Below are 27865 nucleotides of genomic sequence, written 5' to 3'. Positions count from 1 at the left end.
GACGAATACTTGAAGAAGATATTTATCGTTTCTTAATATATGGGCATGAAAAATATTTTTTCAAATGTCATCCTGACTTTTTCTTTTCTTTTTTTTCTCTCCTGGTTGATAGTTTTAATGTGTGAATGATTGGCTTTTTTCTTTTTGTGGGGGGTTATTATATATTGTTTGGCATGAAAAATTATTTTTCAGTTTTTTAGATCTCGGGCGATTTCAAGATTTAGTAATTCATTTTGCATCCAAGCTAAAATTTAAGTGTTCTATTACTATTGTGAAAGACAAACATGAAATGAAATCGCAATAAAAAATGGAACCAAGTTTTTCGTTGATATATCCGGTAAGATATTTTTTTATATCGATAACAAAGTATTATGACCACTTGGTAGACAATATGCGTAATTATTCCCCATTCTTGGTTAAATATTTTTTGAGTGAAAATTAAAAATGCACGGTATCAAGTATGTGATAAGACATCAAACCCGCTGTTTATTTATTTTGAAAATAACACAATTGCATAAAGAACTATCGAACTACCGCAGTTGGACAAAAAATTATTAAACAACCGAGGAACTGCTAGCTATATATCCATTTGCGGTAGGAGTTTATAATACATCAAAAAAAGAAAAGTCACATGATAGACCATATGTAAGAATTTATACCAAAAGGTTAAGGCTGTTTTGAGAATTTCTGAAAAACAGGAACATGAGATCAAAAAACTTTAAGAATATCGAACTTTAGAGAATTTTAGCTAATTTATGGAGTTGGAATAATAGTACATAGAATCATAAGACGTCGCATTACTCTTTTCTTCCATTGCATGAATTTATATTAGTTTATTGTGTATTTTATATCTTATAAACTTTATTCTATATTAGTTTTTTTAATCACATTTTTCAATTTTTAACCAAAATTTATTTTAAAACAAGGATACAAAATTTCATAAGCGAGAAAAAATAACCCGTGCATCGCACGGGTGAAAAACTAGTTAATTCAATTCTACAATTTATAAACTGCTAACCCAATTTTATTAAAACTTAAAATATACCCCTTATATAAAGATATTTTTGTAAAGAAGAAAAATCAATGGATATTTAAATAATGCAAAACAAAAAAAATGTTATACTTGTAGTATAACCTAAGTCGCTTAAAAAAAAAGAAAAAATCTAAGGAAATTATGATATATATAATCATGTCATTTGTGCTCATGATCCGGCATCCTCTTCCAGTCCTCCTACTGGAAAACAACTACCATGCTAGGGATTCATCTTGACGAGAGCATAACAACGCCACCTATATACGATTTTCTAGTCGGCACATAAGTTTCCCATATCCCTCTGAAACTAAAACATGAATTTGGCAATCGATGTTGAGTTTCTTTCTTGTAGTTGTTGTTGTTGTTATGAAACAAGATAACTTTGATTATACATCCCTAATTTTGATTTTGATATGCTGAATTCGAGGGTTTTTTTTCCTTTCAATTATACTCAGATTCTTAAACATCAACTTTGTTTTGTTTATCCAGTTATCTTCCACTTGCTTTACTTACATCTTCAATCTCCTTCGAAAAACTTCAACTCAACATTTTCAGATAATATGACGGATCCTGACCTTTATGCTTCAATTTGGTTCTCCTGTTGTTAATTTATCAAAATTAGAAGTAACATCTCACAATGAGTTGGACATTTCAAAAAAACTCAATCTACAATTTTATATATGCTTATTTATTTTTGGTGGTGTTGGATGTCGTCGTCGACGTTGCTTGCATACCTATGCAGAGGAGAGACGTCACCTTGAATGAGAGAAGAATGTTTGATTTCCATTATGGGGACTGTTTGATGAAACTCTCTTGCTTATGAAGTAAGTTGAGTGCTTGGACCAATTTTTTTCTGACAAGATTACAAATACCTCTAAGGATTACAATTTAGATTTCGTGGTCTAATTTTGTTCCACATACAAAACTATATAAATTAATTAACCTTAAAAAAAGAAAAATGGTTGAGTTGACACCTTCATATGTCAAAACATACTAATACAGTTTTACACTTCATAAAATACTAATCCAATTTTATCAAAACTTAAATACTCTCTCGGGATATATTTTTATAAGGAAGAAGAATCAAGGAATATTTAAATACTACTCCTGTTGGCAAAAAATCAACAAAATTTTCAGAATAACTGGTATACTTGTACTGTAATATAAGTTCCTTCATAATAAATATAAATAAACACAAATAATCTAAGGCAATTACGACATAGTCATGTCATATGTGCTCATTAGGGGTGTGCAACGGACGGACGGTTGCGGATTAGGGGTACCCGCAACTAAATCGGAAGTTATGGATTTGGAAAATTGAACCGTAACCGGACCAATCACTCGCGAATTTGACATTCACGGATTAGCGGGTGATGCGTACCGGATGCAGATTAACCGCGGATTTAGATTTTTTTTAAAAAAAAAAGTCTACCTATCCGTGAAAATCCCTTCGTATGGCAATTGATTTCTCTATTTATGTTAACTCACTGTCTCACTTCCATGATAATAAATTAATAACAATGAAGCAAATGCCAAAGTTTTGTTGCACAACATTATGAGTACAATATATACGTACTAGGTAGTAATCTTAATTAACACTGCAACTGATAAGTGTAGTGATCTTTAATCATTTGATGTAACACCTTGTTTTTGAAAATAAATTTCATTTCCTCTATGAATTGACAAACAACAGGATAAATTTCCTGGATTAGTGCTTTAACAGGATTTTTGTCCACATTAGACCACCTTTGGCAGATAATTAACTACTACCTTGTTTTGTGTTTATATTCAGTATCAAGGGGAGGGCACAACTTCTTTTTCCAGTTTTTCTCACAACGCACGGAATGGATCACATGCAAGCATCGAGAAGCTTCAAAACCTTCAGTTTCTTGAAGAAGATTATGCAGATCTTGAAATGTTCTCTGAAGAGGATGAACCTCTTATTCCCAGTAAATTAAATTAGAGATATCTAATCTAATCTAAAATCTAAAACTCAATTTTTATGGGTGCGGGTGAATCCGCGGATTTCAAAGTCCAACCACAACCAAACCGCTAAACCTTGCGGATTTGAAAATTCAACCGTGTCCGATCCATAGATTTTTGCAGATTGGTTTTCACCCGTAATTTTGCGGCCGATTACGGGTGAAAACCGCGGTTTCGGTTTTTCTGCGCACTGCTCACGGTGGTAACTGAAAAAGAAAGGAAATGAGACTATAAATGGGATTTGAAAGAAACTACCAACCCACTGGACTTATTGACTTGGGCCCCCTTATTCTAAGGTTGTAGTGTTATTGTGGGTACTGGTAACAGTCATTCTCCCCACTTTGAGAATTTTTTTCTTACTTCTCCTCCTCCTTTCTCAATTCCTTAATCGCTAATACTTCTTCCTTTTTCAAATCTGATCTTTATCACCAATAAATTATTATTCACTGATACTACTTGATCGCTTTGATTGATGAGTACAAAATTTAGGGTTCACTAAGAAGTATGCTGTCTAATCATTTCCAGAATGGTATTGAGACAGCAAAATTAGTTTGGTCTAGATTACCAAACTCAGAAGAAGAAGGTGAAACTGGGGGTGATTTAGATGATGATATTACTTTTAGAAAACTAAGTGAAGGTAGCAGTGAAAGTCTTGATTATGAAGTTATCGAGAATTATGCTTACAGAAAAGAACAGGTCTGTTTCTTATTTTCTAGGGTTTTTTTCTCTTATTTAATTCAAGTTTTCTAGGGTTTTAATTTGGGGATTTCCTTGTAACAGTCACAAAGAGGAAAGCTTTATGTTGGATACTATGTTGCTGTTAAATGGTTCTTTGCTTTGCTCATTGGTATTGGGACTGGATTAGCTGCTGTTTTTATTAACATTGCCGTTGAGAATTTTGCTGGATGGAAGTTTGCAGCAACGTTTGCAATAATACAGAAATCTTATTTATTGGGGTTCTTGGTGTACATATTAATCAACTTGGCATTGGTATTTTCATCTGTCTGTATAATCACACAATTTGCACCTGCTGCAGCAGGCTCTGGTATTCCTGAGATTAAAGGTTATCTAAACGGTACGTAACGTGTGAGTGTTTATCGATCTTCGTTCTCGTGGGTTATTGATATATAGTTGTTTGAGGATTATGATAAATATGATGAATTTTCAGGGGTTGATACGCATGGTATTCTTCTGTTCAGAACCTTGGTTGGAAAGGTATTGGTTGTGTTTTTGTTGTTGTTGTTGTTGTCGTCGTTGTTGTTGATTTTTTAGTGTAGCTCTCCTTTATTTTGATTGGATGTAAATTGATTGTTTTTCGTTTGGATGTAAATTGATTGTTTCTTTTGTGAACTTGCTGACAGATATTTGGAAGCATTGGTTCAGTGGGAGGTGGACTTGCTCTAGGCAAAGAGGGTCCTCTTGTCCATACTGGTGCTTGCATTGCTTCTCTGCTAGGACAAGTAAGTAAGCACACACCAATTTGGAAGCCACTTGTAGTTTCTAACAAATTATACTGAGCTTTCCAGGCGTTATAAAAGTGTTTGTTCCGATAATCATATGTCAACTTTTAAGTAATCAGCATTGGCAAGCTTGGGTATTAGTAGGTTCATTGTTTGACTCTGATGGAGCTCCACAGTGTAGCTGAGGTTACTGCTTAATGTAGTTCAAAGACGAGCAAATTCCAATAATACAATTAATGTTTGCAATCTAAGTTATTCTTTTAGCTATATCTTGCATAGAATAGAGTTACTTATATGTTGAGCTCCTAATGTAGTTGATCCCGTGCCTTTTGTTCAGAATGTTGAAATCTCAATGGCCAGTATGTCTTCATTCTCATTTGTGGTCTTCAAACTAAAATTTCTTTCACGTTTCAATAATTCCAGGGTGGGTCGACAAAATATCATCTAAGCTTGAGGTGGCTACAAGTATTTAAGAGTGACCGTGACCGCCGTGATCTTGTGAGTAATTTATCCTTCATAAAGCATCATGATAGGGTTTCACTGTTTGGTCCAATTAATATACTGCCTGCTAGTAGATTACAATGTATCACAAACAAAACTAATAACTCTCATGTGCTCCCATTGTCACCCTCTTTGGTGATTGATGAGTGGAAGCACCGTATACATCAACTTATTCTCATTTTGACCTTCATACAATGAAAAGGTGACATGTGGGTGTGCAGCTGGGGTCGCTGCTGCTTTCAGAGCTCCTGTAGGTGGTGTGTTGTTTGCTCTTGAAGAGGTTACGTCATGGTAGGAATTCTTTTCTTCTTTTGCCACTTCTATGTTTTCCTTTTGTTTGATTGGCAGTATATAACTTCTTAATCTAAAATTAACTTCGGATGTAGGTGGAGGAGTCAACTTATGTGGCGTGTCTTTTTCACATCTGCTATTGTGGCTGTTGTTGTGCGTACTGCTATGGGCTGGTGCAAGAGTGGAAAATGTGGGCATTTTGGTTCAGGTGGCTTCATAATATGGGACATATCAGGGTTGGCATCTTAGCGTTTCCTATTCCGTTGTTTTGTTTTATTCCTTTAATGGGCTATTTTAACTCTGGCAAATACTATTTTCTTTTATTAGTGGCCAGGATGACTATTCATTTGAGGAGTTACTACCTATGGCTATTATTGGGGTTATTGGAGGACTTCTAGGTAGGATTCTTTAGGCTGAGCCACATCTAGGTAAACTCACACAGTTCAATATCTTCTTCTTTCCTGAACTGCAGCTTGCTCTTTTTTTTTTTCTTCAGGAGCATTATTTAATCAGCTTACTCTCTATATATCATATTGGCGCCGAACTTATTTACACAAAAAGGGGAATAGGGTCAAGGTAAGTTATGATCCTAAGAGTCCACAGAATCATTTGTTTTGTTTTTTTTAACACACAAAATTTGATAATTATTTAGTTCTAGACTTCTAGTCTGGTCTGATATTCTATTATTCTTTACTTTGTCACAGATTATTGAAGCATGCCTAATCTCTCTTATAACCTCAATTATATCCTTTGGGCTACCACTTCTACGAGAATGCAGTCCATGTCCGGAGGCAGAAGCTAACTCTGATATAGAATGCCCTCGTCCGCCAGGAATGTACGGAAATTATGTAAATGTAAGCTTGATCTTTCGTTTTTTTCTGGGTTTTCCGTGTAAATGCTCTGAGTTTGCTTAGCCTGTCTGCCAACTAACAAAACTACAGGTCTTGCTTATGATACGTTTTATCCATTACCCCTAGTCTAGCTTTTGGACACTTAGAATCAAGCATAACTTTGTTGTGTTCAGGAAAGGAAAATAATTGAATGATGTATGATGTGCATCAGTGCAACTTATAAGTAACCCTTCCTCGAATTTAGAGCTATATGCTGTGATTGCCGATTCGATACATATCCTATTTATCCATGTCAAGAATTGAAGGTTTACCTGCACCGATTCTAACATGCTCTATTCCACTTGTTTTATTGTGCATATCGGTTCTACTGAAAAAGAATCAAGATCTACATTGTAGCTCGCAAATACTGTTAATATGTCTTGTTAGAGGTTAAGGTCTTGCATTCGAAATTGATGTGTGTTTCTGTTGGATGCAGTTTTTCTGTTCGAAGGACAAGGAATACAATGATCTGGCAACTATCTTTTTTAATACACAGGTAATCATCAGCGTTCTTGCAGCAAGTTAAATGTTCCCCCCTCCTCATAAGGTGCTCGTTTGTTTTTCCTATTCTAATGTTGAAGGATACGTGATTGCAGGACGATGCAATACGGAATTTATTTAGTGCAAAAACATTTCATGAATACAGTGCTCAAAGTCTTCTCACTTTCTTGGTAATTGATTTCTTCACTCTGGTCTCTATCATGTTCTTCGATACATATGTAACTATAAAAATAATACTTGCACTGTGCATGCAGTATTATATATATATATATATTTTTTTTTTATATTAATACGGGAAGGATATAATTCTCACGTAAAGTTAAAACTCTATTAAAATGGCTTCTGTAAGAGTTTTTATAATAGTAGTCGATTTTTGTCTTACTTAGCTTAAAAAAAGAGAACATTTATGACAGAATCTCTGTACGACTACATCCAATGTGTGTGTATTTGTTACATGAAACCTGCCTTTCCTGAAATAGATAGGTGGTGATTATGTTCTCTGAAATAGGTCAATAACCACTTGGGGATTCATAAATGTCCCATTTTTGTTTTCTAGGTAGATAAATGGGCCTCTTTCCTTATGTAAAGATAAATTCAATAATGAATATTGAAGTAAAATCCAATTCCGGATAAATACTACTGACAGTCTATTTTATCTTTGGTTTGGATCCTCCAAAGATGTAGAGATTCTTTAGTAGTTGTGCACAAGATAGGTTTGATTTGAAACTGAGGAATTGAACTTTCATTTCCGTGTTTCAAAAACAATTTGAATACCCAATTTATCGTCTCTTGCATATTGTGACTATCCTCTTCTTCTTGTGTTTCCAGGTTATGTTTTACACTTTAGCAGTAGTAACATTTGGTACTGCTGTTCCTGCTGGTCAATTTGTTCCTGGAATAATGATAGGATCAACATATGGACGGCTTGTTGGCATGTTTGTAGTTAACTTTTACAAGAAGCTCAACATCGAGGAAGGAACGTGAGTTCCTTTATTTAATCACTGCTACTTACTATCCATTGAGTATGGAGATGTGTTTACAACTGGTTATGCAGATTTAATGCCAGTTCAATTCTGTAAGGTCAAAAAATCACCAGATCCGCACATGCATAAATCAAACTACCTTACGGAAACCTACTATGAAATGTTGACTATTTCACTTATTCCAGTAGGGGCTTAGGGCAGGTTAGTGCAAGCATTTTGGGCTCATTTTCATTGCTTGAGGAAGGTTAAATATCTATCAGATCAGATAAAACTAGACTACTAGAGTAATTACTGGTGATTCAGGACTTAGTAGCCCCATCCCAATTTAGAGATTAAACTCTGCTTAAAGTTTAACCTGCTGTGTTAACTTACGTTTTTCAATCCCAAATCTTTCTTGTTATTTATTTTTCTTTACCACTTCCCTCTTTTCAATGCTTTATCACGTTGGCATCCTGTTTTCATATTGAGATTGTATTACTTTCGTGCAAAAACCAGTTGTAATAGACTAGTAGTAATCTCACTTATTCTGATGTATAACACATAATCTTGGTGAAATTGTTAGGTATGCTTTACTCGGTGCCGCTTCATTTCTTGGAGGTTCAATGCGGATGACGGTTTCACTTTGTGTCATTATGGTTGAAATTACAAATAATTTGAAGCTTTTACCTCTTATCATGCTAGTTCTTCTTATATCAAAGGTATGATGCCTCCCCAAAAATTTCTCACCTTCATTTATCTTTGTTTGAGAGATAAAAGAACAATTTTAAGTCGTTTCTATATTGCAGGCTGTTGGTGATGCTTTCAATGAAGGTCTATATGAAGAACAAGCCTCTCTAAGGGGAATTCCTTTGCTCGACTCAAAACCTAAATACCAAATGCGAACTATGACTGCAAAAGAAGCGTGTAGAACTCAAAAGGTTGGTCTTATATTCCTCTTTGCTTGGTGCCTACCATGTATATTTGAAAACAACAATTGACCTAGCTTGTTCATATGCAAGGTTGTTTACTTCCCTCGTGTTATTAAAGTTGCGGATCTAGTTTCTATGTTGAGAACCAACAAGCATAATGGCTTTCCTGTAAGTTAAACAACCCATCACCTTTGTTGGTTTTTTCCATCCAACTTTCCTTTGTCTATTCACTTTACGTAGCATATTCTTATGTGTCTTGGAGGTGGTCGAACGTGCGCGGAATGGAGAATCAGTTGTCATTGGACTCATCCTCCGTAGGTAGGTTCTCTTATGTCTGGTAGTTTCAGTTTATGGTGAAGCTTTTTAGAAGATTACTGCTTTAAGGCTTGAACAATTTCTAGCCAACGAGGAAATAATTTAAATAATTGGTTTTCGGGTGCAGTCACTTATTGGTGCTTCTGCAGTCTAAACTAGATTTTCAACATAGCCCTATGCCATGTGATCTGGCTGGTGGATCCATACCAATCAGGTTAGAGGAGTTTGTAGTCACGATATTTTTTTTGTCTGTTTTTCATCCTTTCTGCCAAGTTAACCAAGTGTGAAGTGGCTAAACAACCAGACACAACTTGGGCGAATTCGTGAAACCTGTCTCCAGTAAAGGATTGTCGATAAGAGATATTCATCTTACTTCAGACGACTTGGAAATGTACATAGATCTAGCCCCTTTTCTGAATCCTTCACCATACGTTGTACCTGAAGATATGTCTCTGACAAAGGTGATATTCTCACTTGTATTGCCAGTGATTCTAATGTTTTATTATTACTTCCACAAATCTCTGTAACTTTGTCTGTTACATATGATACAGGTATACAATCTTTTTCGCCAGCTAGGATTAAGACATATATTTGTTGTGCCGCGTGCTTCTCGTGTTATTGGTCTAATTACAAGAAAGGATTTGTTAATTGAGGTACTTCCCATAATGGATCCTTATTTGTTCTATCGCACTTACATAAATGCTTTTCCAATAGAGAATAATAACTTGTTTTAATGCAGGAACATGAGGAATCAGAAACTTTAGAGCTCCAATCAACTAGTGTAAGGTCTCTCTCTCTTTATATGTTTTCCCACCTTTTCTTTCTAAAGTAATCTACCTGGTCTGCTGATAATATTAAAGAGAGAAATACCACCAACAAGTATAAGGTCTTCATGCAGCTGTGAAAAGATTCATAAATTATAGTCTCATGGTATGCAATAATCTGAGGAACTACTTGTTTAATACTAATAAGTCTGTCTAACAATGTCAGAAGTTTGACCTCCCATTGCATAATATTTTGCCTCCGCTGCGTGGTAGTTGTTAGTCCCCTGTGTGGGTGTTATTAGTTGTCCTTCGTGGCATGCATTTATGAGCTGTCACTCATCTTTGTGATGTAGTTCCATGTGTAATGGTCTAAATATCAATAACAAAACAAAGAATGCTGCAATGTGCACAAGTAAAGTTAGTGTGTTACTTGTTCTGCTTACAACTTTGTGCTAATTGTTTGTTTATGTTGCTGTTGGGGTTTTTGCAGAGATCGTAGACCCGGTAAAAGAGTTGCTAGGGGTGCAGATTCAGAGCAGCCACTTTTGGATGGTCTTCTGGTGCAACGATAAAATTTTGTTTTGATCTCTGATTGTCATAATTTTTTTGGAGCACCACGGTGATTAATTTTTTTCTGCTCATTGTCTAGCATCTCTGATAACCTTTTTTCCTTTTTTTTTTCCTTTCCTGCTGGGTCTGTGTTAGCTCATTTTTTTCTTATATACTTTAGTTGCCATCATCCCCTGTTCACACAACAGCTAATCCTTGTAATATGTTCAGAAATTAGGTAGTCAAATGGTATATAAGAAGAAACAGATGAAGGGGAAATTAATAGGTGATACATGTAAGAATAAGCACTTTGATCCATTGAATAATGAATAGTGAGCACACTGGGCGGTGGTTTCTTCAATGCTTCCACCATTGTGTGGTAGTTTTTCTCATTTCAGTTTCTTAGTTCGCAAGATATGGTATCAATGTAGTCATCTCTTTAACGGAACAAATTAATCTGTACAATTGTAGAATTTTCTCAATTCAACTTTGTTATCTTGTATCCCAAACAGTACAAGAGGTTTACACAAAATTGGTTAAAAAGACCAAAATCAACAATTCCTGGGTGAAAAGGACATTTAGATTTTAATACTGTTTAAATGGACAAAAATGTAAAAACAGATAGGATGTAAACAGTTTCATCCTACCTATTTTTAAATACTTTTTCTTATTTTTAATTTACTTCAGAATGCATTTAGTTTCATTCTTGCTGTTTTTTAAGTTTAAGTCGGGATGAGTCAGTTTCATCCTTGCTATTTCTTCTAGTGTCCATTTCACCCATAATAATTTTTACTCGTCCATTTGAACCATGTTTTAAAAATATTTGAACAAATGACCCATTTTCCGTTACTCGTCGGTCATTCTTTTAAAATAAAAAAAATGACAGCGAGATTAGCGATTTCCATACTTGAATCTCTAAGGACCAGCTCGTGGACATCTTTTTATGTAGTATTGTTCAAAATCCAATTGCTAGGCCTTCCAGATCGTCGAGCACACTTGAGGGTAGTGTACTCCAGACAGTGTTCACTTCAATAGTAAAACCCGCACTCTCTTTCCTTTCATAGTTCTTAAGTTGTTCGTGTACCTAGATGGGTGCCACTCGTATGAGCGAACATTTGCCAATTGCAATATTAACTATCACACTACATCTGTGAGTCTGTGTCACTATCTAGTCAGTATAGCACCACCGAGTGTAGTCGCAACATTGTCTCACAACTTTTCAATCTTTTTTACCTACGGAAAATGAAGTGTCATGCAGTAAAGCTTGAAAAATGTTTTCGGTGTTGGTAAATTAAAAATCAATGCCTCGGTATCTCTCCACACATACAGGTTGATAAGAGCTATGGAATGAGGGTAAAAATCCTCGTTCACTACCAAATTAAACGAGGGACTGGGCGAAAAAGTGAATTTCCGACCATGAAAAGACTTCGTTACAGACTAAGAGGCTGAAGATTAGCTTTTTGGAAAAAAAATTTTACACAAGCGGCTGAATATTAGCCGTTTACGTATCTTTTATTACTACTTTAACAATTAAATTATTATGAAACCCGTATAAAAGATTTTTAAATTAATTAAAAACTAAAAAAGAAGTTTTAAATTGAATAAAAAACTAAAAAAAAAAACACAAGGTAGATGTTCAGCTGCTCCAAGCATGTTTTTCCGAAGTGGCTGATCTTCAGCCTCCTAGTCTCTACTATCACCCACTCCTTCGATCGGAAGAGTATATGAGTGAGTTATGATGAATGAGTGAGTTTCCTCATTCCATAATAACATCTAACTTGGTGTATTTTTTTATTAAACTCCTTAGTATTGAATGAGATCCCTCATTCCATAGCCCTTATTCTTAGAAGTGGTCAACTTAATTAGAATCTTATTCTCCAGACATATATGTAGCTTAGAAATGGTCGACTTGATTAGGAACCTCCCTTCCATGAAAAACACGCATGAAATCTCTATAATAGTATATTAGTGCATCTACTGTTCGTGCCAATTAGGATTAAGGATTGACAGGAAACAGTGGAAGTATGATTGAGTGCGTTTACCGTTTATATTCTCTTTGGTTCTCTAAGACCCAAATTTTTGATGCTACCTTATTTTTGTTTTTCCGTCTTCAACTGTTGATGATGAATTTTTATACTTCGTAGAACCTTGATAATTTTATTTTTTTTCCTCAAGTTCCTTGTTGCTTGAAACTTCTTCATAAATTTCTTCTTCCCCACATCTTTATTGAACAAATACAAATTAAAAACAAACTAAAGTAATGAAATTCTTCTCTTGTCACTTTTTTTTCTTTACTATTATTTTTTTATTTAGCTTTTTTTTTTTATTTTTTCTTTCATTTTTTTTTCTTCAAGAGACAAGAAAAATAAGTACAAACTGAAAAAGATAAAAATAAAATAAAAAATGAAACTACTATGGCCATGGTATAAGTACTTTACCACTTGATTCTTCACTACTTGTATTGTCTCGATATCATAAACTTCAATATCTGACATCCTTTGATAATCTTCACTCTTGTACATAAGTCTCCACATGTATATATAATACTGCTCGTTGTATGTTGCTTCACTTGAATCTGAAATTTTCTCTACCGTGTACCGTTGCTTGTAAATCTTGAATATCTTCAACTTTCCTTTGAATTTGTGATGCTCTGCTTGTTGATGATGATGTTTCTATGGACCTGTTGTTGTCGAGAGAGAACGATTGATGCTAACTGCAAACAAGACTACAACAGATGTCTAAGTTAGCAACTCTGATGGAACCCTCGTGATTGAAAAAGTAACACTCAAGAGATCAAAAAGTAACACTGCAAATGGTGCAAAGTCGAGTAGCTCACCATTCTACCCGAAATTAGTGTAGGGTGAAACACAATCTAAGGGATAATTTTTAGACATCTACAAAGAATTAAAGATCTTGTGCCTCCTTTAATGTCACAATAGGCAGTCCACACAAATGATTGATCAAAAAATCTAATACAAATCAGTATGCACCTAATTATCTGGCAGCATGGTTAAATCCAACAACTACTCTCGAACAAGTAAGAAACCCCAACGTTGTTCTCTAGCACGTCTAAGTTTAGTTTTCGTGTAAGAACTCCGTATGTAATAGATACATGTATACTAGTCACTCTAAAATATCTAAAAGTTAGAAATCATGCAATTATTTGTATAAAAAGTGGAAAAGCGGGGGTCTAACAACCACACCCAATATTTCTCTTAGCAATATGTATGGACTAACTCTAATATACTTTCAAGAGAATCAACTAGACAGTCTGACTGAATCTTAAGCAAATTATATCAAAGAGTTATATCTCAATTTCTCAATTCAATCTGCAATCAAACAAATAGGAATTTGCGAGCCCGATTGAATATAAGAAATAACTTGGACGATATCAAAAACCAATATCCAAGTGTCAATGGAATTTCAAGTTCCAACATCATGGATACTGCCTTCTCCATAGTCATGTAATTTTCTGGGAGACCATTCCTTTTCACACTCAAAGCATCATTAACTTTCTTTGGTATCCACTTCTGAGTGTGTTTAGAAACAACCTGAACCTTCTTCCTTACCCTCTTATGGAATTCTCGGAAGAGAATTGGATTGACTATATTCTTTTCCAAGTTAGTCTTTCTCCAATTGGGAGCATCAGATCTTGTCTTCATCTTTACAAAGTTACCCTGTTGATAATCATTACGATTGTGAAAAGGCTCCTTATGACATTATAGGCAAATCTAGGTTTATCAAAACACTGATTCCTTTGCCCAAAGGTTGGACAGTTACAACCTGTAACGTTAAGGGGATTAGCCTTAACATATGACCTTGGTTTCACAACTTCTTGTGATGCCCAAACAAGAACATCACGAAGTTTCTCATTCCTTATACGGAAACGATATTTTCTTTCCAGGTGACCTTTATTTCCGCAATAGTGGCAAACATAAGGAATATTCTTACCTCGATCCGTATGTGCTGACTTTGGAGGTTGATATACTTTGCTCTTTCGAACCTTAACTGCCGGTGAGGGTATTTCACTTTTTCCTTCAGTGGAAACCTTTTGTTGAGAAGAATCACTAGCCTTGACAAATTTTACCTCTTTGCTAATACTTGGAGCATGTATTCCCTATCCCAATCCTCGTGTATCACGATGATTTTTACTTGCTCCTAGCATTGTGGTTAATTTCCTTGAACTAGTATTGAACTTTTCCAAGTCATCTTCCAAGATCTTGATTTTATCAAGAGAAACAGTTAAATCAACCTCAAGTTGCTTTTCTCGAGAAAGAAAAACAGTTTCTTTGTCTTTGAAACAGCTCTGTTGAGAGTTAATCCTTGCTTCAGATTCAACAAGTTCTTCTTTCAACTTAAAGAGATTTCAACGAAGATTTTCACATTCAGACTTCTTTGAATGTACATCTTCTTCACGATTTTTAAGTATAGATTGTAAAATATTATAACCACAATCGTATCCCTTAAAGAGTTTTCTCATTTTCCTGTTTTCTAGACAGAGAGGAGTCAGAAACTTAGTCAAGCAAGATGTTGACCTTTCTTCTTCATGAGTTGGCCAAAAAGCTTGATATATTGTGAGACTTCCTCATCAACACCTTGTCCCTCATCAGAATCACTTCCATATAAAAGATCGTCCAACTGCTCATCCAGGCGTGCTTCCCGGTTATACACAGTTTAAGAAAATTGAGAAGGTGTGAGAGACTTCTCAGGAAAAACAAGGCTTTGAACCAAATCAGAATGTTTCTGAACTGGTGATGCGTTATATGAGATATTATCATCCATAGCCAGAACGCTACAAACACAGACTTATGAGTTCTTAAATGTGTTTGCCTTCTATGATACCAATTGAAAAGGCGGGGGTCTAACAACCACACCCAATATTTGTCTTAGCAATCTGTATGGACTAACTCCAATATACTTTCAAGAGAATCAACTAGACACTCTGGCTCAATCTTAATAAAAGTATATCAAAGAGTTATATCTCAATTTCTCAATTCAATCTGCAATCAAACAAATAGAAATTTGCGAGCCCCATTGAATATAAGAAATAACTTGGATGGTATCAAAAACCAATATCCAAGTGTAAATTAATTTAATAAACAACCAAAGGTTGGATTCACAATTGATTGAACTTACGCACAACCTGTGATATTTCAATTATATAAACAAATATAATGCGGAAAAGAAATAACACAGACACCAGAAGTTTTGTTAACGAGGAAACCGCGTGCAAATGCAGAAAAACCCCGGGACCTAGTCCATATTTGAACACCACATTGTATTAAGGCGCTACAGACACTAGCCTATTACCAATGAACTTAGGAATGGAATGTAGTTGAGCCCTGAACAATCTCAAACTGATCAAGGTACAGTTTCGCTCCTTACTTCTCTGAACCCCAGCAAGATTCTACGCACTTGATTCCCTTAGTTGATCTCACACACAACCAAGAGTTGCTACGACCCGAAGTCGAAGACTTGATAAACCAATTTGTCTCACACAGAAAAGTCTATTGATATAGATAAATCTGTCTCCCACAGAAATACCTATGAGTTTTATTCCGTCTTATGATAAATAAAGTGCACATGAACCAACTGATATACCAGACTTATATTCTCGAAGAACAATCTAGTATTATCAATCACCCCACAATAATCTTAATCGTTTGGAAGCGAAACAAGATATTTTGGAATCACAAACGATGAGACGAAGATGTTTGTGACTTCTTTTAATCTTACCTATCGGAGATAAATCTCAAATAAATCTTAGCAAAGATAATACTCAATCACGATAGTAGAAGTAATATCAGAACACACAACTACAGAGAAAATAGTTGGGTCTGGCTTCACAATCCCAATGAAGTCTTCAAGTCGTTAACCTACAAGGTTTTGGAATAAACCTAAGGTTAAAGGAGAATCGACTCAATTCGCAACTAGTATCACACAGGAGGTTTGGGGATTAGGTTTCCCAGTTGCTAGAGTTCTCCCTTATATAGTCTTCAAATCAGGGTTTGATAGCTTTGAAACATAGCAATCAATATTCACCGTTAGATGAAAACTGATCTCAGAGCCAAGCTAAGTTTGCTTGAAACCAAAGAAATATCTCTCCACCATTATATGGACTTAGATTGTCACACACAAATGAAATGTACCTTCATATAGATATTGGTAACCGTACCTAAACCTGTACACTAAGTTGCCTCAACAATAGTTAACCGAAGTTAGCCATATGAACAATTTCATATCAACCTTATTCATCTTAACCACAACTAGTTCAAATGACTCAAACGAAACTAGTTATATAGTTGTTCAATTGCTATATTATCATAGAAGTACACAAGAACACAATTGAAGCAAAATCGAATTGATTCACTCGAATCAGTTCATGAACATTATTTCCACGGTTTGCAAGTTATTACATTCCTTATTACATAAATGTATTAGTTCATGTCACAAACTTTAACCCACTCAAGTATGTAAATGGGTGCGCATACTTAGCTAGCCGGACTTGGACTGTGTCCGACAGTATGCATACGTACTATCACACATCCAAAACAACATTTGAATTAGTACGCATACATGTACGGATATAATAGTTCTCGAACTTCAACTGAGTTCTCCAGTATGTGCATACCAAGGCTCCCGGACTTCACCCGACCTCGCCAGTATGCATACTAAACCGGTATGTATGCATACTAAACCGGTCTTGGATCAATATATATGCAAGTATGCGTACTATGTCTATATATATGCAAGCATATGGGTATGCATACTAAACCGGACTTGGATCAATATATATGCAAGTATGCGTACTATGTCTATAATCCAATTGTGGTTAAATGTACTAAACTCTATTTCAATCATGGAAACATTCTTAGAGGATGACAATAGTTGTTTTCACGAACTATTAGCATCAAAGCAATTTTCAAGTTATTGAAATAATCATTACAAAACATTTCAGGTCTACATCAAATGATTGCATCACACAAATCACGTAAGACGTTACCATGCGATTTTCACATGATCATCTTTTGACTTTCGTCAAGAATGTAAGATGAACTTGGTCGAAGCGAAAGATTACCAACACATATTTCGAGAAATATGTAGGCGAGTTAACCTCAGCTCGAAATATCAAATATGTATAATCGAATACTATATAGCAATATAACTTTTGTCTCAATATAGGAGATAGAGTAGAAATAGACTTTCCGCGTGATAGATGAGTTTCAGTTTCCACATGCCTTTTGTTGATGAAGTTCCACTAGATCTCTTTAGTAATTCTTCGTCTTCAATTGATGAACGCCGTGAAGTATAAAGCTCAACTACACAATCTATCCTAGTCCGAGACATATCTATAAGTAGACTAGAAATCAATAATTATAGTTTTGATCACTAACATTAACAAACAAGCTTGAGATAACAACGCTTGCGAGTTTGACCGAGCAGTGCTCTAACAAAATGTCTAAAACTCCTACCTAAAGATTGAAAATTCTAACTAAAGACTACAAACTTTATATGCAAAATATGCTAAAACACCACCACACTTAAACTTTATATTGTCCTTGATGTAATTGACTCATCCAACATAAAATCAAGGTATGATATGCAAATTAAGAAAAATAAAAGGAAAAAAAAATAGGTTTCCAGCCACTCAACGTTTGGTTTAAGGTCGTCATCCCGAGATTCTAGTTATCAACCGTAAACCAGCAATCTGAATATTGGGAATTCCACCAAGACAATGACCTGCAATTCTAATAACAAATTCACACTAATAAAATTGTTATTTTTTAGAAGTTTCCCCTTAGTCCTTTTTATACTCAGAAGTGGATAGTGAACACCCTAGTTATCCTTCTCAAGAATAAAATCCTCAAAAGAAGTTTCCTAGATAATAAAAATTACAAACAAGATTTTTTTTTTAAAAAAACTTAGACTTCATCTATTTCTTCATACCTTTCTGCAACTCCATCGAAGAAAGACTCTCCAACATATTTTACCCGTTGAATGGTGATCATGTTGTGCTCTTGACTCAGTACAACAACCTTTCGGATCACAATACGAATATGCTTCCTCAGTGTAGAATATTCAGAGATCATCTTTTTCTGGTTGCTAATCATGAATTTTTGTTTTTCGATCAACTTGAACTGACCATCAAAGAGCTGATTTAACTGTAACTGAAGGTTAGCAATTTCAATCTTAAAGTCCTATTGAGCACGAGTTATATCCCTAAAGGAATCCACAATCTAGGATTTATGTTCTTGAAAATGCGAGGGTCTAACAACCATACCCAACAATTCGTTTGGCAATATGAGAGGACTTATTCCAATACACTTTCTAGAGAATCAACTAGACACTCAGACTCAATATAGAATAAAGTATATCAAAGAGTTTAATATCTCTAACTCTTAATTCAATCCGCAATCAGCAAATAGAAATCTGCGAGCCCGATTGCATATAAGAGGAATTACTTGAACGGCACCAAAGACCAATGTTCAAGTGTCAATCAATGTAAATCAACAACCAAAGGTTGGAAATTCTAATTGATTGATCTTAACGCACAACCTGTGATATTTCAATTATATAACAAAATATAATACTGAAAAGAAATAACACAAACACCGGAATTTTGTTAACGAGGAAACCGCAAATGCAGAAAAACCCGGGGACCTAGTCCAGTTTGAACACCACACTGTATTAAGCCGCTACAGATACTAGCCTACTACCAATTAGATTCGGACTGGACTGTAGTTGAACCCTGATCAATCTCACACTGATTCAAGGTACAGTTGCGCTCCTTACGTCTTTGATCCCAGCAGGATACTACGCACTTGATTCCCGTAGCTGATCTCACCCACAACTAAGAGTTGCTACGACCCAAATTCGAAGACTTGATAAACAAATCTGTCTCTCAGAGAAAAGTCTATAAGATTGAATAAATCTGTCTCCTACAGAAATACCCAAGAGTTTTTGTTCCATCTTTTGATAAATCAAGGTGAACAAGAACCAATTGATAAACAAGACTTATATTCCCGAAGAACAGCCTAGTATTATTAATTACCTCATAATAAACTTAATCGACTAGCGAAACAAGTTATTGTGGAATCACAAACGATGAGACGAAGGTGTTTGTGACTACTTTTCTATCTTGCCTATCGGAGATATGAATCTCAAGCCAATTTTACAATTGCACTCAATCACGATAGAAACAACAAGATCACATCACGCAACTACAAAGAGAATAGTTGGGTCTGGCTTCACAATCCCAATGAAGTCTTCAAGTCGTTTAACTACAGGGTCTCGAGAAGAAACCTAAGGTTAAAGGAGAATCGACTCTAGTTATGCAACTAGTAACACACAGGAGTTGTGGGGATTAGGTTTCCTAGTTGCTAGAGTTCTCCTTTATATAGTTTTCAAGTCAGGGTTTGCAATCCAAGTTACCTTGGTAACAAAGCATTCAATAATCACCGTTAGATGAAAAACCTGATTCAACCAAGCTAATATCTTTCAACCGTTAGATCGAACTTATCTTGTTACACACAAGTGAAATGTACCCTCATTTAGGTTTATGTAACCATACCCAAACGTTTACACCATGTTGGTTCACAAATAGTTAACCGAGGTTAGCCATATGATTACTCTCATATCAACCTTATTCATCTTAACCATTACTAGTTCAAATGACTGAAATGAAACTATCTAAAGAGTTGTTCAATTGCTATATTCTAATAGAAATATACAAGAACACAATTGAAGCAAAATCGGTTTGATTCACTCGAATCAATACATGAACATTATAGCCACGGTTTGAAAAGATTGTATCCCTTATTGATAAATGTTTAGGTTCGTGTACAACCGATTTTATAAAGTAACCTACTTAAGTATGCGTACGGGTATGCATACTTAAGTAACCGGATTTGAGTTTGTTTTAGTTTTCAAACTCAGCAGAAATTCACGGATGTGAACTTTCTAGCCAGTATGCGTACGGGTACGCGTACTTTAGGTAACCGGATGAGTTTGGTTTTGGTTTTCAAACTCAGCAGAAATTCACGGACGTGAACTTCCGCTAGTATGCGTACGAGTACGCATACTTATCCAGTCTCCTACAACCTTTCTGTATACACACAAGTATGCATACTTTAGGTTCCCGGTTTTGGACTTATACACTAATGTGCGAACACACTATGCTTATATCCAAAGATGGTTACAAGATTCTAAACTCTTTATTTCAATCATTGAAATATTCTTCTATAATGATAATAGCCGTTTTCACACACTATTACAAAGCAATTTTCAAGATATTGAAATAATCATTATCGAAACATTCCAAGTCTTACACCAAATGATTGTATCACACAAACCATGCAATATGTTACTCGGTAATTTTCTCATGATATAAGATGAACTTGGTCGAAGCGAAAGATTACCAACACATATTTCAAGAAATATGTAAGCGAGATATACTCAGCTCGAAATCTCAAATGTGTATACAGAAAACTATATCGTAATACGACTTATGTCTCAATATAGGAGATAGAGTAGAAATAGACTTTCCAAGTGATATATGAGTTTAAGTCTCCACATACCTTTTTTCAATAAAGTTCTACAAGCTCTCCTTAGTAGTTATTCGTCTTCAAGTGATAAACGCCGTGAAGTCTAAGCTCAACTACACAAACTATGTCCTAGTCTGAGACATCTATAAATAGGCTAGAAATCAAGACTGCTTTGATCACTAACATTGGCAAACATGATTGAGATAGCAACACATGCAAGTTCGACCGAGCAGTGCTCTAACAATCTCCCCGTTTGTCAATTTTATTGAAAAAACTATCAATACATGTGGATTACAAAATAAATAAAAATTATAGCTTCTCATCCAAATACTTGATCTCCTTGACATCTTCAACGCGACTCGAAATCTTCGTCACTTCCAAGTACTCCATGATCCTAAAGGTTGTAAGTTCAGCATCATAGTTGTTGAAGATCCGTAGCGATACCAATGAGAAAACAAAGTGCTATCAATCATTGTTATACAGTGTCATAGTATTATTACACAACATCAAAGTTCAATTGTATCACAACTTTGACAATAATACTATGGTGATATATATCACTCCCCCTTAGTCAATACTTCATCTCAACATGAAAACCACTCCCCCTTACATAATGATCCGTAAACCATATGTATTTGTAGTGTCACAGTACACATTAATTCTCCCCCTTTTTGACAATATAAATTGGAAAAGGTATGAAAACTAGTGGGATCCTCATGAAATTTTCATAGAGATACTCCATGACCAAAATAGAATACCATATCAACTTATTTAGATACCATCATAAAGCCGAAGCTAAATGCATTCATCAAGGAGTTTATAAAGATACAAATCTATAATATTCCACATCCGCACTCCCTACAAATATTTGGCAATTAAGTACAAGTTCAAAAAGAATCCCCCCCCCCCCCCCCCCCCACCCCAAAAATGTCATTCCCGAAAGAACAACAAAGGCGTCCTTACTTTCACAAGAAAAGAAGGATTTCTTTGTATATAATCAAATCAACATGAAAACATGAATTTGAATCCAAAGTATTCAATTGCATTAACCACAAAAGAATCCATGATTAATCCAATCGAAATTCACAACTAAATTAACTACAATAAAACCCATGATTAATTCAATCGGAATTACACAACTAAATTAACCACAAGAAAGTGATAAATTCAATTGGTCATGCTCGTCATAAGAGAACTTATGGAGAAACAATTAAACTAACCACAAGAGAATGATCAATTCAATTGGTCATGCTCAAACAGAAGAAAACTTATGGAGCAACACAGTATATGCACAAAAATTTGGATCGGAGATTGACCAATACTGCAGAATAAACAAGGATTCATTCTGTTTTTCCTCACTATTTGCACAATGACATGTAATAGACTTTATCCTTGTAAACAAAAGTTTTATCCTTTTTTCCATAGAATAATGACATAAAAGGCTTTAACTTTTGTAATGTCAAAAGTTTATTCTATCTTCTATCAATACTTTCTTACCGACATAATAGAGATAAATTTTGAACAAATATGGGACAGTCACAGGTTCACGGACGTAAACAACATATCCCATAACAATTTGCAATATATAAAATCATAAAGATTAAGATTGCAAAAATCATCTTCCAAAAACTTAGAATTCATATAAATAAAGCTAAGCAGTTATTTACGGTCGTGTGGTTGTTCTGAAACCCCGACCTCTCCTGGAAAGCACGGTCGACAGATGGAACTGGGGACTCTTAACCACTGTTCGCTTGAAGGGTGTCCAGTTTGAAAGAACGCTGATTGACGCAGCCACTCCGCTTCAATGTCCTCCAGCAGCGGCTCCACTTCAACGTTCACTTCAGCAGCCGCTCTGCTTCAATGCTCACTCCAGCAACGGCTCCACTTGAACGTTCGCTTCAGCATCCGCTCCTCTTCAACGTTCTCTTCATAATCTTACCCTTCCTCCGAAGATGATGCTTCAGCGTTTTGGTCTATAAGTTTCAACGTCATCTCCAAGAACCAAAGCCGCTTCAACGCCTCCTTCCTGCCAAGGTTCGTTCCCGTGTCCTCCGTTCCTCCTGGCAAGGATCGTGTCGTAGCCGCCACTCCTTCTTTCTAAGGATCATGCCGTAGACGCCACTCCTTCCTACCAAGATTCGTTCCACCACACTCCCCATGTCAAGGATCATGATCGCAGCAAGTCAATCTTCGTAGTCGTGGCCACCTTTTGATCCATCCCGCCAAAGATCATGGTCATGGACAGTTTGCTCGCTTACGCATCCAACCAACCTACTTTGTTCTCGCGACAATGTGGTCTCTTCTGATCACATCTGCTGCCAAAAACTGTTGCCGCTCGATTGTTAATACCAGCCAGAACTTCACCATATCAACGATCACTATAAAGATGGAAACATGTAAACCACACATGGGAACTACCAGCATGGGACGCTTTCACTCCCCTCAACCAGGTTATTTCTAATTTCAACATCATCACTGTCGGAGTTTTACGAGCCTCAGGAATTTTTCAACATGAATCCGTACAAATATATCAAAGACTCCTAAAGCACGCCACAGAGATACATTCACATATTCGTCCATGCCATCGGATCTAACAGAAGTATAACCGGGGATTGCTCACTGATAGACACATTTTTGTGTATAATTTGTCTTGATTCTATAATTGATAGTGCTCATTTTTGTACTTATTACGGTGTTTTATGTGTGTGTAGGTATTTTTGGCCAATAAACATTTTTGGAAAAATCGGCTCGAAAAGTTGTGCGGGGCAACCCCGAAGGACATTTGTTATTCGGACTCTCACCATGGATAAGGGGAAACCTAATTACTAAGGGGCATCCCTGCAGGGCATCTACTATTCGCACCCCCACTCTGGATAGGGGGAGACCACTTTCTTCTCAAAATTCAAAAGAAAAAATTGGCGGGAAAAAAACCAGTTTGCATACCAGAGTTAGGGTTGGATTTCTAGGTTGTTTTAGGGAGATTCAATCGCGGGAATTTGTTGGGATGGACGTGATTTAGCATAACAGGCTTGGTATGAGCGCTGTAATGAGTTGAATTAGGCTAGAACTCAAGTTGGAGAAAACAGAGGTGAAGTTACACACGGGTCTCTGCTGGCCTGATTTTTGAAGTTTCAGGGAGATTAAACCGGAGATAATCTTTCCGGAGATAGCTACTTACCTAATAGAGAGTTTGGGATGATTTGGAAAGCTCAGAAACGCGTAAACAAGTCGGCAGAGAATATTATTTCCGTGACTTGCACGAAAAGAAAGAGAGAATTTTTATCGGAATTTTTAGGTTTCTGAGCAGTATAAAAGGAGTTCGGATAGGTCATAGAAGGGTAACGGACAGTTTGGGGTAGTTTAGATAACTACAGAAAGTTCGAAATTGAAATTACAGACATTCCGTTCTGCTGGTGTAGGGGAAGAACACGAAGAACATACTACTCCCAGAGACAGTCGTTTCTTCTACAACAGTTTTCATATATCGTTTCTGTAACAACTGTTTGTAACGCTTATACACCGTTGCAAACTGTCTGCTTAACTAGTTTTCTCTTGTTTTTCACCCTTTTGAGCTATGAAAACCTATTTTGAGTATGTGAATAATATGAGGAGCTAAACCCCTTAGCCGAGGCGAGGGAGGAAGCCATTGTTCCATGAAAAGTGGTATATTTCTATTTTAATTAATTCTTGCAATTTCTTTTATGATTATTTGCATGGAACTAATATTGGAAAATTGATTTTTATTGAATGATTGTGATCCGTTTTGATGTAGCATGCTTAGTTTAAGACTTTTGATGTTTCATGCTTGATGTATACAATTGTCACTTCAAAAATATACTAGAGGCAATATATTAGAATCACTTTAAATACAAAGAATTGCATGAATATTGATTAGATTAAATCACTTAATTGGTCAATGGTGGAATCCTGAGTCTCAGTGCTTTTTATAATCTTGATAACAACTTCATCTTGAGTTTTTATTTTAATTTAAGTCTAAAACAAATCTTCACAAGTCTGAGAATCGAACCACTTTTACCACTATCTACAAATCACATCAATTTTTGGCGTCGCCGACGCGGATTTATATTAGGTTTTAGGTTTTAGATTTATTTTATTTCTTTTAGAATTTTTGTTCTCTTTTACGCCTTTGGTATTTTTCGATTCTTTTCAGATTGGAGCGAAGCTACAAGGAAAGAAAAAAGTACTATAAAAGGAAAGCATTGCCTAAGAAGGAAAGAAGAGAGGAATCCAAAAGGAGTGAAGAAGAAGATTTTGTATATAGTTATTTTGTTTTATTTTTAGAAACTGTAAATAGGGTTTTATTTTTTGTAATTTTTCTTTTTATTTTTGGACACTTTTTGGACTGAGACATTATTATTTTTAAAACCTACGGAAGGGTTGGTTTAAATAAAAACTGTGTGCAGAGAAGGATGGTGATTACGATATCGCCTCGGCCCCTCGGGTTATTACATGACATAGGAGTCGTGGCCCGAGTCGACTTCAGCGGTTCTTCGCCCGTCTGGTACGGGAGGTAAGTTTTTCGAAACACCCGCAAATCCCCTGTCAGCGGGTTTACTGTATTCCTTCGTTTGCATATATGCTGAGGACTTGAAAACGGCTGCTTTAATTTCCTAGTAAAGGGCAAGGACTGGCCATACAAGATAAGGGTTCGGATTTCATCACCGTTCTCTTCTTGCCCGCCTTAGGAAAACGAAACCAAACGCGAACCTAAGCCTAAAATTTTGACTAGAACGAGACCGATAGGGTAACGATCTTAATAGGAAAGTCGTTCAAAAAATATTGGTTACTATTTTGAGCATACTTCGAAGTTCATGATGGTTTCTGTGAGTTGAATGCGTGACTGCGCCGCCTTGTAACCGGTGAGGCCTTGGGTATCAAAGCTCCACTGAGCTTCCCTCGCCTCGATTCAACTTACTTTGATTCGGATTGATTCCATAGGGGTTTGCTCAGATTCTAACGAGTTCCTTTTCGAAAGAATGGAAGCTGGTCTAGAAACAATCTAAGTGGAACCATCATGCTTTTTGTTTGCTAGAAAATTAGGTTTGATTTGGTTGAGTCAGCCTTGTTTTGTGATTGCATAGAATCCCAAATATCCCGATAGTGCCAGAAATGGCAACTTTAAAAGCTTTGTTGAACCCTACTAGGACTACTCGTCCCTCCTGAAACTGAAGCAAATTATGAACTTAAGCCTGAAACCTTACAGTTGCTCCCAATATTTTTAGGGAAAGAAAATGAAAACCCCTATTTCCATGTTAGGGACTTTGAGAAAATTTGTAGTACCCTAAAAATTAGAAACCTTGATGTTGATGCTTTGAAACTCAGGTTATTCCCCTTTTCCTTGAAAGATAAAGCCAAATCGTGGCTATATAGTTTGGCTTCCGGATCCATTGAAACGTATGAACAACTTACATCTGTCTTTTTGAACAAGTTTTTTCCTAGGCACAAAAGATCGTCTATTAGGACGCAAATTTGCACATTTTCTCAACATGAGGGAGAATCCTTGTATAGGTATTTGGAAAGGTTCAATGATCTATTAGCCCAATGTCCTCATCATGGTTTAGAAAAGGTTAGGTTAGTTAAGATCCTTTATGAGGGTTTAGATTATCCCACTACAACCACAGTAGAATCTATGTGTACATGCGATGACATATTTGCATGAAATCGCCGAAAAGACCCAACAATGGGAAAGTAATAAGGGACCCCAGGAAACAATTCTTCTAGGCATAGGAAACATTAATAGGGTAGAAGGAAACTTTGAATCAGATGCCAAAATTGCTGCTATAGCGAAAATGTTAGAAGCCTTAGAATTGGGTCATACTAGTGGTAGAATAGAGCCTTTTTGGGAAGGACAGAATAATGAAGAACTAGCCAATGCTCTCTATAATAACACTAGATTCGATAACCGTCAGAAGTTTGACCCATATTCAAAAACCTATAATCCTGGTTGGAGAAACCATCCGAACCTTTCGTGGTCTAAAGGCCAGAGTCAAGGTCAGTTTAGTAATTCTAATGCTCCCCCAGGTTTTGGTTCAGATAAGATCTCTTCAGGTCAGTTTCAGAACTCTTCAGAGAATAGAATAACGAGCTTAGAGGAATCTCTTAGTATATTAAGAAAGAGCCAGGATATGTTATCACAGAGCCATGACATGTTATTAAAGATCCAAGTTAGTATTCAACAGGAAACCAAGCAGAACTTTCAAACTAATGCTCAGACTCTTGCTAAGTTAGAGCTTAAAGTCGGCCAAATAGCTAAGACCTTAAGTGAGAGAGATAACGGAAGGTTCCCTAGTCAGACTAATCCCAATCCTAGAGGAGTTCATGAAGTAGGTGCAAAACCATCGAATCAATTGAATGTTGTTAGAACCCTTAGGAGTGGTAGAGTAGTAGACAATCAGGTAATCATGCCCGATAGTGAGCATACTGTAGTTCACCCCTCAGGACCAACCATAGCTGAGGAGACTGATAAAGTTTCTGATGATGTCAATTCGGTTCCTGAGAGGCCCTATTTTATGCCTAGAGCCCCATTTCCACAGCTATTAGTACCAACAAAGAGTGAATCCAACTTTAATGACATAATGGAGGTTTTTAGGAAAGTTACCATAAACCTTCCGTTACTAGAAGCAATTAGGCAACTTCCAGCTTATGCCAAGTTTCTTAAGGATATGTGTACGCGAAAGCGAAAGCTTAGTGTCCCTAAAAAAGCCTTTTTAGCTAGTCATGTAAGTTCGATCATTCAGAACCCCACAACTCCTAAATATAAAGACCCAGGTGCGCCTACCATTGCTTGTACGATAGGAAAACACATGGTACACAAAGCTTTACTTGACTTAGGAGCCAGTGTGAACTTACTCCCATACCATGTGTAGTTAAAGATAGGGCTTGGTGAATTGAAACCTACCAAGATAACATTGCAGTTAGCTGATAGGTCTGTCAAGATTCCTCGTGGTGTGATAGAAGATGTTCTTATTGAGGTCGACAAGTTTATTTATCCTGTGGATTTCGTGGTCTTAGATACCCAACCTGTCCCTGACCCAGAGAACCAGATACCTGTGATTTTAGGTCGCCCATTTTTATCTACGTCTAATGCGATCATAAACTGTCGAAATGGTATTATGAATCTAT

The 27865-nt window shown here is 36.1% G+C and overlaps 1 protein-coding gene and 1 pseudogene across 2 annotated transcripts; one reads left to right on the top strand and one right to left on the bottom strand.

The window, feature by feature from the left end:
• Window positions 1-3352: 3352 nt before the first annotated feature.
• Window positions 3353-10570, top strand: LOC113336830 (chloride channel protein CLC-d-like). Of its 2 annotated transcripts, none has more exons than XM_026582504.1 (22): window positions 3353-3712; window positions 3797-4091; window positions 4185-4231; window positions 4378-4476; window positions 4900-4974; window positions 5180-5268; window positions 5364-5504; window positions 5596-5666; window positions 5765-5844; window positions 5973-6122; window positions 6595-6654; window positions 6755-6829; window positions 7488-7639; window positions 8205-8340; window positions 8428-8559; window positions 8641-8718; window positions 8813-8868; window positions 8993-9079; window positions 9170-9326; window positions 9417-9518; window positions 9605-9651; window positions 10120-10570. In XM_026582504.1, the coding sequence occupies exons 1-22, from the start codon at window positions 3521-3523 to the stop codon at window positions 10199-10201; spliced, it is 2403 nt and encodes an 800-aa protein (XP_026438289.1). In that variant the 5' UTR covers window positions 3353-3520; the 3' UTR covers window positions 10202-10570. The 2 variants fall into 2 exon arrangements, with proteins under 2 accessions (XP_026438289.1, XP_026438290.1); XM_026582505.1 differs by having other exon boundaries at window positions 3521-3712; window positions 9605-9646.
• Window positions 10571-26202: 15632 nt separating this feature from the next.
• LOC113336964 lies at window positions 26203-26302 on the bottom strand (annotated as a pseudogene).
• Between the last annotated feature and the right edge of the window lie 1563 nt (window positions 26303-27865).

This window comes from Papaver somniferum, unplaced genomic scaffold, assembly GCF_003573695.1.
Source record: "Papaver somniferum cultivar HN1 unplaced genomic scaffold, ASM357369v1 unplaced-scaffold_154, whole genome shotgun sequence".
NCBI classification, from domain to species: Eukaryota; Viridiplantae; Streptophyta; class Magnoliopsida; order Ranunculales; family Papaveraceae; genus Papaver; species Papaver somniferum.
This window is presented reverse-complemented; position numbering and strand designations above follow the sequence as displayed.